The 16,455-nt window shown below is 33.2% G+C and overlaps 1 protein-coding gene across 5 annotated transcripts in view; it reads left to right on the top strand.

Annotated features, from left to right (window-relative positions):
* Positions 1–16,455, top strand: part of ps (RNA-binding protein Nova-1-like protein passilla) — a 67,851-nt gene that overhangs the window by 46,672 nt on the left and 4,724 nt on the right. For 4 of the 5 annotated variants that reach the window (XM_085189421.1, XM_085189420.1, XM_085189416.1 and 1 more), the window contains 4 exons: positions 6,303–6,456; positions 9,871–10,040; positions 12,496–12,687; positions 13,256–13,451. In XM_085189421.1, the coding sequence (XP_085045547.1) occupies positions 6,303–6,456; positions 9,871–10,040; positions 12,496–12,687; positions 13,256–13,451 (712 nt within the window). The remainder of the gene's footprint in view (positions 1–6,302; positions 6,457–9,870; positions 10,041–12,495; positions 12,688–13,255; positions 13,452–16,455) is intronic. The other variant, XM_085189417.1, reaches the window with a different exon arrangement.

Below are 16,455 nucleotides of genomic sequence, written 5' to 3'. Positions count from 1 at the left end.
TCCATACAATAAACCCCTTAAATATTTATTTTATTCGGTTTTTAGTACTTGTTATAGCGGCAGATCTATGAAAATTTTAATTGTCTATAATTGTTTAATAATAGGGCCCTGTGATCTTTTGAGTACGGAACCCTAAAAAATGATGCTCATTGTTACATAACGTATATAAAACGTTAGAAGCTGTTTCTAACAGGATTAGCAATAAACAATCGTCCGACTGGCCAGGTGGTCATTTTAATATGACTTAACAATTAATGAAATTATCATAAAACACGTGCTTCCTCTCTATATGGGTGACAACTGACGACAATATATTTCAATACACATTTCATTTGTAATCCAAACGAGCGGCGATGAGGCAAGGCGAGACCTTAGTGTAATTGTGTGATGGAAAGTTATAGTTGATTATATCATTTATAGGCTTTATAGGTGTTTTTGTTGTTATAGCTTTACGCTCTACCCGGCTTATAGTAGGGTAGGCAGGGAACCTAGTATTAAGTCAAAAAGTTCGGTTATGGAGAACGCAGGTTCTCCATTTTCCGCCGAATTCTGGAGGCATTGCATGTTGAGTGTCGGAACTCTTGCTGTCGGAGCACTGCACTTTGCCTCTACATCAGAGTAAAGAAAAGAAAATATTAAATGATTCAATTTCTCGAGTGCCATCGAACCCACAACCAGTAGTGTATACAGTCACTCTTGTGCCTCTGCGCCACGACTGGCCTGGGACTGATTGGACTTTATATTTAATTTTTTTTATTTTATTTTCATAATAATTTGTATAGCGGATTTTTATTCCGTTTAAAAATATTTACATTTAATTGCTTTAAGAATTTGATGCAATTTTTAACCGACTTCATTGCTATTGCTGTATAATGTAATTGCCATTGACGTGACCATGCAAAATGTTTAAAACGATCTTCAAAATGTCAAACAAAAAGTGGAAGTAAAATAAAGGATATTTTTAAAGCAACAATATAACAAATAATGGTATAGCTTTTAAATTGGCCATTAAATTTGACTTCTTGACTCATATTTGTATAAACAAGTTGTTATACGAAATGATCGTTTAACGATATGTACATCATGGATACAGCGATCTGGCCTTTACCTGCAACTGCCTTTTATAACGATGTTTAGTTTGTTTTAACAACTGATATTCTCAGTATTTTTTTTTAATTTTATATGATAAATAATTGAAATATTTTATATCTTTAATTCTATTCTTCTAGTGTTTTAATCAATAGTTGTATATGTAAGCTACATATGAGTAGGAAAAAGAAACTTGCTCTTTAAACTTCTTTTCTTCATTTTTATTTTAAATGTTATTTTAATACGTTACGTAAGTAGCAGAATCTGCGGGGAGAATCTAGTATCAAAACACTCTTTTCAACAGTTTCCGCCCTTCCACGAGTCGGGATTCAATCACAATCATAGCCATTATAGTCCGATGATATGTTACTTAGCCACAATGGCCAATATTTTACCTACTACAGCAATCTGTAATTTGTTAGCTCTTATAAAAAACTAAAGTTTCCTTCCGTTGAATACTGAATCTCAATATACCTATCTGTAACATATAACATGTAAATATCTAATAATGTTACTTGTTTATCTCATTCAAAAACCTCCACTACAATAAAACAAGTGTATACAGCAATAACAAACAACGCGCTGCGTAAATCACCCGCATTGGACTATTTGTACAAACTTTCTTATTTATAGTGACTTTTATACTTTTTTAAACTATTTTATTGCTGCAAGTTGGTGTCGTAAAATGTCGTGACATAACTATCACTCCGTTAACACGGAATACAAGTGACGGGAGCACCTGGTGTCGGTGGTTTAGGTGATATGTTTTATTTTATTATCTTTTCAAGGTGAGGAAATGGACCCACCGAACTGCACAGGAGGATTGTGGACTCGATTCTTGCTCGGAGAAGTGGTTAATTTAGTTTCATCACCAAAAAAGCTTTGAGTTCGCGCGACAAGAGTTTGGCGGATTTTTTTTGTATTAGGTTTCGGGATACAGAATAAAGTTGAAAAAAAATTGTGCAGGTTAAAACACCTATATTAAAAAAAAAACGGATAATCTGAGTAGCCATTGACGTAGGCTGAAGAGGCGCAAAGATGACGCGGACGACGAATAAAATAAGGTATAAGGTGATTAATAGCTGCCGACCTTGTTGACAGTTGCCGCCCAGCGGTGGAGAGGCGACGTCATTTACATATTTTATATTGACTTACACTTACTGAGCTGATGGATGACTCGATTTTAGTATTTAAGATCTATTAATATAAATTAATAATTATTATTAATTAAATAATTTTTATAACGTTATTATTAAATCGTTCTATTTTTGTTATATTGTTATAAGGCACAAGAGCGTCACTGTAAATGCGACAAGAGTAGTAGAACGCATTAGAAAGGAGAACGGAATTTTCTTAACGAGAACGGTTGTCTTAGTACTAGGTTCCCTCTGTAACTATACATATTATTTCCTAATAGAATTTAAACACACAACGTTTAAAGCACAAACACACACTGGCGGCACATCGTTCAATGTCAAACATTTGTATTCTTTGTGAACTGTGCATCACGGACCACCATTGTTCAATTTTACCGATAACTAAAATCGATATACATATTTGTAGAGTTGGGTAAAGTACCCCAAAGGGCCGCAGCGCCGACACGTGCAGCCGACCGCAGGATAAGCCGGGATTAGCTTAAACTCCCTACTATCGACCCACGCGTAATATACCAAGCTAAAGCTAAATGGACGCTATTTGCTTCACGTCGTATCCCGCATTTAGCAAGATAGGCAGGGGACCCACTGTTGTGATGTGTGCCAGTTTATTTTAGCTTCTTAGGAATCTGAGAACCTAGGGACTGTCTATTCCCATTAAGAGACTTTCGTTGTCCACTTTCCCCCGAATTCTGGAGCCATTGAGATATGATACGCCGAGGAGATGGAAATATTAAATATAAATAATTCATTCTCCAAATGGGAATTAAATCCACAACCGCCGCATTTACACTCCCACGCGGTGCCACTGGGCCACGAAGACGGCCTCTAGGCAGGATTAATTGCCTTAAATTTAACTGTTTTATCTTGGCACGCCTTTGATACCCTCGTTCAGTAAACAATGAATGTTTCCTTTTATTTTGTTTGAAATTATGCTAAGTTATTTGCGCTCGGGAAAGCTTTCGGCAATATTTTGCTTGTTTCTTCGCTCCGATTGACAATTACAGTATATTTTCAATGATGATGTGGGATTATCTCGGAAAATACAATAATTTATTAATTCTTTTCGATGTTATTTGTTTTGATTCAAGCTTTATTATTGTAAAATTGGTGATGAAAGACATTTTCAATTGTTTATCAATTTATGTATTGTTTTATTATTGTTCTTAATTTTTTTTTAATTTTAGTTTAATACTATTTGCCCTACTGGACTTTACCACGACACTCGTTGGGTAAGGAAGAGGTTACTCTGGCAATAAGAATACGTCCAGAATTCGGCGGAAAGTAGAGAACGGAAAAATCTTAATGGAAACGGAGTGTCTTAACACTGGGTTCTGGAGGGAAGCCCCTCTGCCTACTCTCCTATTTGCGGGATATAGCGTGAAGCAAAAAAAAAACATTCTCCCGAGTGCGTGTCAAACCCACGTTTAGTCTCAGTCGATGTGTCACTGCGTCACGCCCACGGTGACTTCCTGTAATCTATTTTTTAATATAATATCTATAGCATATTAACTTATTTTGTTCATTTATCGAGTGCCCTGACAGGCGTGATTCGGCGTAACGCTTACATTTACATTCATATGTATATTGTGTATTTTACAGCTTTCGTATTCATTATTTAATATTAACTTTTATTATTAAATATTTTTCGTATTAGGGGAATGGCACTTGTCCAGTTTGACTAAATCTGACGTTCATAGAAATCGAATTGGTCTTTTAGGGTTATTTTTTTTTTAGGGTTTTAGGGTCTCTATGTATATTGTTTGAATATTTATATTTAAAATTGGAATTATTCGGGGGAACGGAGTGGTATAAGGTTCCCTCTGCCTCTTTGCTGCTTCGAGGGAAAAAGCGTGAAACTGCTTTTTTATTAAATTTATTTTTTTATAAAATGTAAACACGATACTGTTATTTTGTACCCAAATAATAAGTAACACCGTCAATATAATGAATTATCGTGGCTCGGTCAGTTGGCAGAGGATTGCTGATAACGTTATCACCACAGCCGTTCATTTTATTAATAATCTCATTGATAGCTGATCCGTGGTACTGATGGATTATAATCTTTGGGTTCAATTTATTTATTTTGTATATTTTTCACTGTTATAATTCTGCCTCTTTTAATAAATGGAGAATGTAGTGTTGACAGTAGATTCTCTCTGTCTGCGCTGGTGTATGTGAGATAAACTACAACGCAATTGTTGTAGGTTTGATTCCCACTCAGCGAAATGAATCATTTTCATTTCCTCGCTGGGAACAAGACAAAGCGCGGTGTTGAGTTCTGTCTAAATGAATGAGAGTTCAATGTTTGGAGAGCGAAGACTTATTACTACATTCCTTCTGCTTACCCTTCTTTATGCGGAAAGCAGCAGGAAGCTAAAAAATAATAATAATATTATAAACCATCCTCTATATGTATAATGTCATATTTGAAAAGATTCAACTTTCTTATCGCAATTAAATATACCTTCAAATATATTTACCGAATATATCGAAGCAATACTTCAAAGCCGAAGCAATACTCAATTGCTGTGAAACGCATTTTATTTGGAGGAATATTCATATTTATAAATTGCAATTTGAATCTGTCGGTTAGATCTACATCTAGGGCGTGAAATCAAAACCGAAGTGACGTATTTTTACATGGTCTTCAATTTATTGCAGGAAATATGCAGGGATATGCAATGAAAATATTATATAGGATTTAATACTAAAATACGAAAAACAAACCTTCATATTACGTAAAAAAATAGTTCACTTGACGCTTTTTTGTAGTGTTCAGACATTCCATTCTTAACGTACCACCCAATTTTCGAGACATTGAGTGTAGATTGGCGTAACTCGACGCCGCTTTTAAATATAAATATCCCCATGGGGGGCATAGTCTTAATTGCGTCACGAGATTTGAATTATAATATTATACGCATAGATGTTGCTAGTAGCTCCAAGTAAATTAAATTAGCTGGTCAGTTTGCCATTATAATAACATAATGTGCTTATATTAACGCTCAAAGGAATATACTTGTATTATATTGACATTAAGGATAACGTAACTAACACTTGAACCAAAATAAATTATTCTGGATATACATGATTCTTATTCTACCAATTTTGACACCTGGAAAGTTCCTAATTAAAAAAGATGAAAAAATTGAACCTATGAAATGTTATATTTATAATGAAGGACCCACTTGAAAGCCAGTATAATATCATTTATATTGTAATAATTACATAAGAATAGAATATTTTTAGCTTATCTAAATCTTATTTCTAAAGCAGAATAGGTATCGATGAATAAAAACAATAAATGAAAATGAATAATCGATACCTATTAATTTTTAGAAGTTAGAATGAAAGTTAGATTAAGAACCTACAACTATAGCTAATAGCAATATTCGGTGATTAAGGTTATTCCTAAAAATACAGGCGTTTCCCTGGTCTAGTTCCGCTGTTCAACATGCAATGCTGTAAGTGGCTGGAAGTAGATTAGATAAATGAAACTGAGAATAAATTTATAAATACGTGCACGCGATGTTTACATAGGTACTGTTGTTTTTTTTTTAAATAATAGTAAATCTAATGACCGCCTGAAATTTCTTTTGTGTGAAGTATAAAACGTTAGATCCCGTTGTTTCCCGTTTCCGTAGGAATTTCCAGAGATCCTTTTTAGTGCTCTCCTATTCTCCGTAATGACTCTACATGCAAAATGTTTACGTGTTACTTCAAATTCGAGCTATGCGTTGTCTGTCAGTCGATTTTTTAGCGTCATGCTGTATCCTACACATAGAATGGCAGGGGAATCTGGAACCTAGTGTTAAGGGGTCCGTTCCCATTAAGACACTTCCGTTCTTGTTCCGAGTTAAAACATAGTATATAAAATATACTATATTCATTATATAACCTGGCCTGACCTGGCCTAGGTGGGCATAAATGTCTTTAAAATTAACCGGTAGGCGGAACACAGAAATCTTTTCTAATCTTTGTCCAGATGCCTAAAAAGATATTGATAATTATTTTTTAAAATACATAGAATACTTATGATATAATATATAATTTCAGGTAAAGATACTAGTACCGAACTCAACGGCGGGCATGATCATCGGCAAAGGCGGCAACTACATAAAACAGATAAAGGAGCAGAGTGGCAGCTACGTCCAGATATCGCAGAAGGCCAAGGAACTGTCACTTCAGGAGAGGTGCATCACTGTTGTTGGTAAGTTACATTGTATATTGAAAAGTAAAAAAAACTACTGGTTTGAATTTAAAAAATATTTTTGTGGTAAATAGTCCATTTTTCTTGGAATACATAGTCAGAATAAGCTCGGGCATTTTGATATCGAAATATTTAAGAATTGTCTATGACATGACATACACTTCTCTTCGTCTTAGATTTTACATTATTTCATTTACATCACATACACATACGTAAGGTAAAAATCAAATCTCCGATATCTGAAGAATTAAAAAGGAGCTTAAAAAAATATTAAAAGAAAAACAAACATTTATAGCTTGAATCGAATTAAAACATTTTATAAGTATTTGGTATATAGGATTTAAATTTACACGTATCACGTTCAGATTTCAGCGAGCCACGCGCCCACATGAAACACAGCATCACGTTGACCTTAAATTTTTAATGAAAGTAAAAAAATCTATTTAGTTAATGTCTCATACGTCATGCACAGTGCATGCAAAAAACATCTCGTAATAAGCGGAATTGGAACGTGACCCATATAAACGTATTCATATATATTTTCTCGCAATAATTAAAAGAACCGCGAAATGGCTGTATGCGCCACTGCCTCTTTATGCCGGCCGTTTTTTTTAATTTTTTTTATGAAATATATAAAAATGTATGGCGCAATCCATAGACATTAAGCTTTTGTTAATACCCGGCTTAGACCAGATTGCACTTTGCTGCAGTCGTTATGTAAGGAGCTTCCGGATGCCTTCTTATTGTTTGTAATAGTTTCAAAGTGTATGTCATTTTATTTTCTTGTTCGTTTATTTCGTCTTTATATGTTTGTTCTTTTTTGTAAGCAATAAAGTTCCAAGTTTTATTTACATTATCTCGCTCTAGTAACAAGACAAAACAAAATTTGGCGGATAATAAAGAACGGAGTGTCTTGGGCACTGGGTTTTCTCTGCCAGCCTTGCTATACAGAATATAGAAATATTTTTAGCTGTCAGATAAATGTGTTAACATAACAACCAGATGGCAGATTTGAAGCATATATATTTACTTAAAGTTTTGTTAACAAAAAAAATCATATAGCTTTTTATTTAAAATTGAACTTAATATTTATTTTTCCGATTTGGTCGTAAATTTTTCATAATTTCGTAATCGATTTTTTTATGACTCGTATATTTTATATAAAATACAGTAAAATAAAAATATACATTAAACTTTTCTTTTTTTCATTTTTTTTAAACTCTACAAGGTCGCAAATGTGCGCTGCCTCGCACTGTACTCGCACTAGTAATTAAAAAAAAGTATAACCAAGTTAGAGCAAATGCCCGCATCACATCTGCACCACGCCACGCCGCGCCGCCCCGGCTCGACGTTTATCTCGGTAGCGAGTGGAAATTAACTGAATAGGTTAAATTTTACCGCATTTAACTTACTGGAAAAATGTAATTTTATATAGAATTGTAACAATTTGCGCTGCACATTCCCTTGGTTGTACCTCTAGGTTGGATGGTTGTGGGGTGGGTGGGATTGTTTTTTTAACGTCTTTTCTTTTGTCTTTGTAATTTTGTGATTTTTTACTATTATTATTATAGATAATTAAAATAAAAAAGCGATTATAGAAGAGATATCTTGCTTATCTTTTTTTTCATAGTTTAGTTGGAAAATCTTTTCATTTTAGTGATAAGTAAATAACTTAATAAAACTTGCTTTAACTTGCGTTTTGACCCAAGACACATTCTAAGGATCCAAGTGTGACTGACTGTGGCTAACATTTGAAATTACTATCGTCATCGATTTATTGGGGTAGCCTATGCGCTATATTACATAGCCCACAACTTTCCTAGATAAGTGAGAAACTAACCAAATAGACCAAATGACCAGCTATGATATTTTTTATCATCTGTTATTGAAAAAAAAATACTTTCTTTTAAAATTTCCATGCTAAAATTTACAAAATAAAGCTTAAAAACACGACTAAAATGTAACAAAGCGATTATACGTTTAATGTACTCGTCTCGGTAACAGTGCGCGCCACAATGGAAACTATTGCAATTAATTGTAGAGTTCCGTGTCATGAACACTTTGAAGGGATGTTGTTGACCTACTTGCGTTACCGGTTACCGGGTCAGGCTGCTTGCCGCGGTTGTTGTTGTTGTTGTTGTGCCCGTTGTGGAAATTTGTTGTTGTTTTTTGTTATTGTTGTTGTTGTTGTGGCTCAATTGTTTAGTTAGACATTAAAATATTACAAATTAAGCAGAAAAACGAGTAAAATGTTACAAAGCGATTATACCTTTAACCACTGTAAGATAGAAACTGTCGCAATTAATTGTAGAGTTGTTGTTGTTGTTGTGGCTTATTAGTTTAGAATAGGTTTCTTTTATTTTTTTTATTTCGTTCCTTTTTATTAGATTCACGCTGTGTACCGAATATAGCGAGCATGAGAAGCCTGGGAACCCCATCAAGGCACTTCTGATTCCTACTTTTCGCCAAATATTTGAGGCATTGCGTATTAAGTAGCGGAACTCAACGTCGCGCTTTGCCTCGTTACCTGAGCTAAGAAAAGGAAAATGTTTAAATGTTTCATTAACTCGAATTTAAATTGAGCGTGTACAAACGTACGTTTGTGCCCTTGCGCCAGGGCTGGCTTCAATTTCTTCATTTATAACATCAATTTTCACTTTTCACATCGAAAGTGTGTTAATACAAAACGGATATATTCTTATATCACCGCGTATTGTCTATTTAAATTATGATAACGAAAATATATTAAATGTGATATTTTTTGAAACACACAATAGGTAAAATCAATGAGCTAAATGTATAGATACTGAGTACAGAATGACGTGCATGGCATCTACTAAAGTACTCGCTACCTTGAAATTAATATAGCTATTATGAACAATAAACGAACCACTTAAATTATAATAAATAAATCATTTGGACACATCACATGACTATGGCTCCTAATATATCTATGTTATTATAATTTGGTTATTAATAAATCTACATGCGAGTGCAATGCTATATTTATTTTCATACCTACTTGATGCCAGTCGTTATTTTTTAGCTTCATCCTGTATTCCGCACATAGTAGGATAGTCAAAGGAAACCTGGCAACCTAGTGTTAAGGCATTCCCAAGACATTTCCGTTCCCCACTCCGCCGAATTCTTGAAGCATTGCGTGTTGAATGGTGGAACTCCACGACGCAACGCCGCGCTTTACAACATTTATTAATAATTTCAGTTTAAACTAGTATTTCTTGAGATTAACGCATTAAACAAAAAAAAACTACTATTGTAATGTTAGTATAGATATATAAATATATGTGGAATCGAACTGACAACTTCTAGTACATATAGCTGTATGAAGAACCTCTACTTATCTATATATTACCAATTTCTCTACTACAATTATTATTGTTTCCACAATTCCAGGTGAAAAGGAGAACAATAAAAAGGCATGCCTCATGATCTTACAAAAGGTGGTCGACGATCCCCAGTCGGGGTCGTGTCCGAACGTGTCGTACGCGGACGTGGCGGGTCCCGTGGCCAACTACAACCCCACGGGCTCCCCCTACGCCGTGCCCACTACCGAGGTGACCGAGGTGACAACTTGAACACGCAACTCAGTTACGCTGAGGCTCTGACTAACATTGGCTTTTCATTATGTTTTCAAAATTATTATATTGTGCTATATCTTCAACCTTCAAATTTATATATTAATTATTTATATTAAATTCGACTTTTTTTTTATCATAGGAAAATTTAAACATTCTATCTAAAAATATTCTTCTTAATATTTAAAAACTTGCAAATTTGCATCAAAATCTGTAAGTTTCACGATAACCTATATAGTATTTTTAGCACGTTTATTGTTCTAATGGCGTCCATAAATTGCATCGACGAGAGCTATTGACCAAAATATCCACTAAACAAAGCCCTGGCCCTCCGCCAACTATCACATGAAGATGTCATCACTCTGTTGCCCATCAGAGTTTTATCACGTACCGTATACCTATTGTCGATATTTCAAAAATAGTCTTTAGTAGTTGATAATGGTGACTTTTCTTTTTGAGGGAAAAATTGTAACAACTTAGTACTAAGACACTCCGTTTTAAACCTTTGAATCGAAGGGCGTACAGTAAAGAATATATGCTAGACATATATCTGTCTTATAAAATATCTTATTTTACTAATATATTGTGTTATTATTATCTACTCTCTGTTCTTTCAGTAATTGAGACGTTCCTTGAATAAATTAGTTCTTTTTTATTATTTCATACCTTTTTATATAAAGCATTAAATTATTTAAGTTAATAAAAACTTTTGTTAACCGACTTCTGTAAGAAAACGAGATTATAAATTCGACTGTATTTTTACAAATTAACATTCCAAATTATTTTTATTGGCACTAGATTAATATACAAAACATCGTTTTTTTTTTTAAATTATAACCAAGTACGAAATTTTGTTATATTTTTATCATTAAATAATATTTTAACTTTAAATGAAAGTAAGTTTCGTTACAACGTGCGTTAGGTTTTTACAGCTTTTGCCTTGACACGAAGATTTGTGATGAAAGTATTGCAAATTATGACAGCCGCCTTGACATACTGGACGAGACACTATTTTAAACTGAATGTATACAAATGTATAATCATTTAAAAGCTTAAATATATTAATCATAATTTTAAAAATATGTACTTTAGGTATGTGTCATCTGGGTAATGAAGTGCGAATCTAGTGCTATTCTCCACTTTTCTCCTATTTTTGAGACATTGAAAGTGTGAGTGGGACTCGCACACGAATAGTTCCGTACCATTATCCATAAAGACAGCAAACAACACATTTGTTGAATGGAAATCCCCTTATATATTTATTGTAATCTGCTTCGATATATTTAGTATACTTTGTTAAGGCGGTAGTAGAAATACATCATCTGTCTAAAAATTTTAACTGTAACTGTCATGATACAACCTGGTGGTAGAGAGACAAACGGGCTATGGAGTCTTGTTTTATTCTTTGGATATGGAACCCTAACAAAAATCTTTATAAATTCGTGTAAACATTGAGGTCATTGTGGAACTGTGGAACCGCTTCCACCTGTAAAGTGCCTCTTAACGCTGGGTTATCTCTGCCTAACCTGCTATTAGGTGAATACGAGGTGACATTGAATGAATTAAATTATAATTATAAATTTTATCCTGAAAATATAACGACTTACATATATAATGCTTTCTAAACCATTCAAAGCATAATATTATTAGATCTTTTAAATATTATCGTATATATATGTTTATATACTATATACAACTGATAGAGCCTCAGCACAAGGTGTATGACACTTGCGGGGACGTGTTTAAGTGGTTGCCACATTTAATATAACCTAACCTAACATATATTTATTTAATACATAAGTTAAAAAATATATTTATTACTAACAAATAAAATTTTATATGTATTTCTATTATTTATTATTATTATTATATGATATATTTTTTTGGTTCATTTAAATTTGTTAATTATATGATATGTGTACTTGTAAAATATATTGTTTAAATTTCAAAGCCATTGTGTATTATAGATTCATAAAACTTTTACTTTACTACGAATAAGAGGTAAATCAATTGTAAAAAATAAAACAGTTTAAAATATGACTTACCTCAACAGATCATATTCTTGATATAGATAGGTATTCAATTAAACATATATTTTATTACTATAACTATTACTTTGAAAAGGTAATACCTTTATTGAGATTTGAATCTACAATCTTTCTAGATCAGCTGCATATTTTTGTTTAAACAAGAAATGTAATGTAACCTATTTAAATAAAAAAAACATAAATAATCCAATAAAAAAGAGTATCAATGTTTCGACGTAGGCTACAAGATTATATATACAAGAGGTTTATATACAAGAGGTTTAGTGATCACAGCACTAGGACTAGGTTCCACTACTTAAAATATTTTATACATTTTCTAAAATATTTTTCTTTTATTGGAATAATACTCAAAAAAGCGTTTTGCTCTATTACAACTATTTACTTCTATTTTTCAGAGTCACGCCCTAGTGGGCGGCGGTTCTGTGGCGGGCGTGGGTGGTGTAGGCGGTGTTGGTGGAGTAGGTGGTGTAGGTTCGGTGCTCCTCAACGGGTCCGGCCTCGGAGCCCTATCGCTGTCCCTGTCCCTGGCACCTCCTGGGACTCCGCCACCTTCGCCCCTCACTCAGCACACATTGGATCACATAAAGGTAGGCTAACAATTTTACATGCATTAGGATGGCCAGAGAGAATCTTATGTTGAAGTCATAAAGTAAAGCCATTATTTTACGTTATTTAAGAAGAGGGTAGTAATAAAAATAATTTAACTCTCACGCTATGCTCTGCTATTCGAATACACTATTATCGAACGTAACTGTCTCATTCACTTATATTATTATGATTGTTTATATTTAATTTTTAGAATAATAGAGTATATTTTACGAACTCGCGCATTATGAAGCTAGGTGAAAATAAACTATGCAAAAGTGAAAATAGAACATTTACTGGAAAAATTTCAAAGGTATTATTGTCACTAATAAGTAAGTGTGAATCGGGAAACAATTTATTTTCAAACTGTATCTATGTCATGTATAAGCTGGGTAGGAGAGAAAACGTAGTGTTAAGACTCTTCGATCTCCACTTAACTTTCGAGATATTGCATTTTTGTGGCGGAACTCAACGTCGCACTTAATTTGTGACCAAAACCAGGAAACCCAGCAATTTACTTACCACAATAAACATAAACACCAATCACAAAAAAATAATTTGGCGTTACAGGTAGCACTGCGCCAAGCGGGCTACTCCGAAACGGGCATATCTGAGATCGGTGCAGCCTTGTCCCTCCTCGTGAAGCACGGCGTGTTGGGGCTGGCGCTACCCACCGCGCTGCCCGCGCCGCTCTCCACCGCCTACTTCCCGCTGCCTGCGCAGGACTCGCCCGCCGTCTTCGGGCCCCTCGCGCAGGTGCAGCTTGGTGAGTACTGCCACTATCACGGTGACTACAGTGTGATTGATTACTGACGTGACACTATCATAGAATGTACAATGTTAGTAAACTCCCACTATCATTGTGACTACACTACACTATACTAGGTAGTATGTACTACATACTTTGTATAGTAGGGTCGACGAAAAGTGGCCGCTCTGAAGTTAGATGTGGCTTCGCAGTTTTGATTTCAGGATTTTCCTTACTTTAAATTATTTTCTTCTCAAGTGAAAAATAATAATAATGCGCAATTGATCAAAACCTCACATTCCATACCAACAAGGCGGCCTCTACTCGTCAACCCTAGTGTACCACATTTTACTGTGTTACTTGTGGAATACATTGTATATATCATACGAGTAGGTAAGGTGACACTCTGTCTGTCATTGTCACTACACTACACTATACACTATATTATGTTTTATTTATATTTATTTTCTTACTCTACAGACTCATGGTCCCTATGATATGTTAAGTTATTACTTTGAGTTTTATTTTATGTTTATATGTTTATACTAGCGGACCCGGACGCGGCTACGCCTGCTTGAAATATAAGAATATAATTTCTATAGAAATATAATTTCAATCTAGATGAAATGCTAAAAGTGACTATTATATTTATTTTCATAAGGATGAATATCAAAATGACGCGGTAACGAACGCGGTCGTTATTAACATGGCAGAATAAATTGCATGTCAAATTAGAAAGTTAAATTAAATTAAAATAATTTATTAGTATATATGTGTAATGTAATATTATATAGCCTATAGCACTTCTGAAGAATGCAGCTTTCATACAAAACAAAAACATAGTAAATCGGACCAGTAGATCCAGATCTTAGCGTTCAAACAAACAAACAAACAAACAAACAAACTCTTCCGCTTTATTATATTAGTATAGATTAGAGAATTTGATATTAAAATATCACATATTCCATATATAGTTAAAAATGAGAATTTAATTTTAATATTAGCTCTAATTTTAAATGAAATATAATTAAAGTAGTATTTTTAAGTAAAGTTACTGACTAAAATAAGATATATTTTAAAACAACATCAAAATAAAGTATTTTTTTATGAATAATAGTTTAGACTATTTAAAATTTATTGTTCATAGCTAGGTAGTAACAAAGTATGACGTCAACAATACAAGGTCAGCAAGGTCAATTCTATTCAATTGTAGTCAATCACAATGATTGTGGTCAATGATAGATCTGTTTATATACTATGCAGTGCGTATGCGTTGGCAGGTGCAGGTTCAAATCTAGTTGGATTTAAATTTGAGATTATATTACAGTAGAAACCGATTAACCGTTAATTGTTGTTGAATGAATATTTTTACCTTTGAGATTATGAAATATATTTTTTTAATATAGGGTTATATACTTTTGTTCCTTAGCTTTTGTAAATTTGTCTTTTAATAAAATATGCATATATACATGGACCCAGTTGGTAATAGTTTAAATAATACTAAATCCGTATCATTATTTTCTAAATTCAATTTTAGTAAGATAGTCATAACATTAATTGATTCATTAATGTATAGAAATATGATTTTACAAGTTACTTTCTCCTATTTTCTTTCTGCATCCCGCACACCGCAGAGTAGGCAGAGGAAACCTGGGAACCTAGTGTTATGACAGTCCATTCCCATTAAGACACTTCCGTTCCTCACTTTTCACCGAATTCTATTTAGACAAAAATACACTATACACAAATACTCTTGCAACATATTTGCTATTTAATTATTTTTAGATTATTAAGAAACATGTTTTATATTTAGTGAAACGCTGAACCGATTTTGATGTTAATGTTAATTATAAATTAGTAAAAAAATAAATTATCACTTAAAAATGGCTTAATCATAATTTCATATTTTATTTTAATGTGTGTTTTCTTCATTTAGGTATTTATATAAATAACCTTTTTTTTTCGTATATGTGTACACTTTACTGCATGCCCATGTACTGTATTGCTGATATAAATATATAACACTTATTGGCTTATTAATTTTGTTTTTCTATTTAAATTGAATCAAAATTTCCGCTTTTTTTTCATATCATTTGTCGGCAATACATATTATTCGAGCAGTGATTGTATTGCGCTACTTTCCTCTTAGCCTTAGATGGTTTCTTATCTATATTCTACACGTTATGTGAAGTATTATTTATAAATGTATTCATCTTGTTGAATATGAACCTGCAACCATCGTCAGATCACGGATCACGATCTTTTATTTATTTTAGTTTCTTCAAGGATTTATAAAGAGCTACTGTTGAGTTTCTTGCCGGCTCTTCTCAGCAGAACTGTCTTCCGAACCGGTGGTAGCTTTTTGTTTATATATGTTCATTTGACGATTCAAAAATGCTTATAATAGTCTATTTGAATAAAGAATATTTTGAATTTGAATATAAATCATGAACTATGTGACAACTACTGGATGTAAATGAATTCTATCGAGAAATTAATAATTTTGCTATTTTAAATTTCAAATGTATATGCATACATAGTTCTACTTTGCTATCGCTTATCTGTCACGTATGGATCTAACGCTAAAGGATTGTAGTGTTACACCACGTGTAAATACAATAATAGATCACTGCTCACTTGTGGAAGAAACAACTTTGAACCGAAACAATTTAAAAATATTGTTTTCTTAATTATAAATTATTAAAGTCAGAAGACCATTTTTTCATATTTGTTAGTTATTTTTGTTTTAAATAAAGTTGTTTCTTTCAATATTCATTAATTGACATAATTGTTCGACCGCACCACAGCGCTGCCGATATCTTTGCAATCTGCATAAGTATCAAAATTTCTCATTTATTACTATATTCATAGACTAGCGTGGGTCATGCTGGTGTACGTCGTGCGTTTAGTTGCCACTCCTAAGTAACAAATGATTGGCTTTTAACTGACTCTCATCCACATACAAAGTTAGATCTTATCCGTGTACTTACCGTAGAGTAACAAAAGATTTTACATACTATCT

Source organism: Heliconius melpomene, chromosome 8 (assembly GCF_056956725.1).
Source record: "Heliconius melpomene rosina isolate 202511_hmr_F chromosome 8, ASM5695672v1, whole genome shotgun sequence".
In the NCBI taxonomy this organism is placed as follows: domain Eukaryota; kingdom Metazoa; phylum Arthropoda; class Insecta; order Lepidoptera; family Nymphalidae; genus Heliconius; species Heliconius melpomene.
This window is presented reverse-complemented; position numbering and strand designations above follow the sequence as displayed.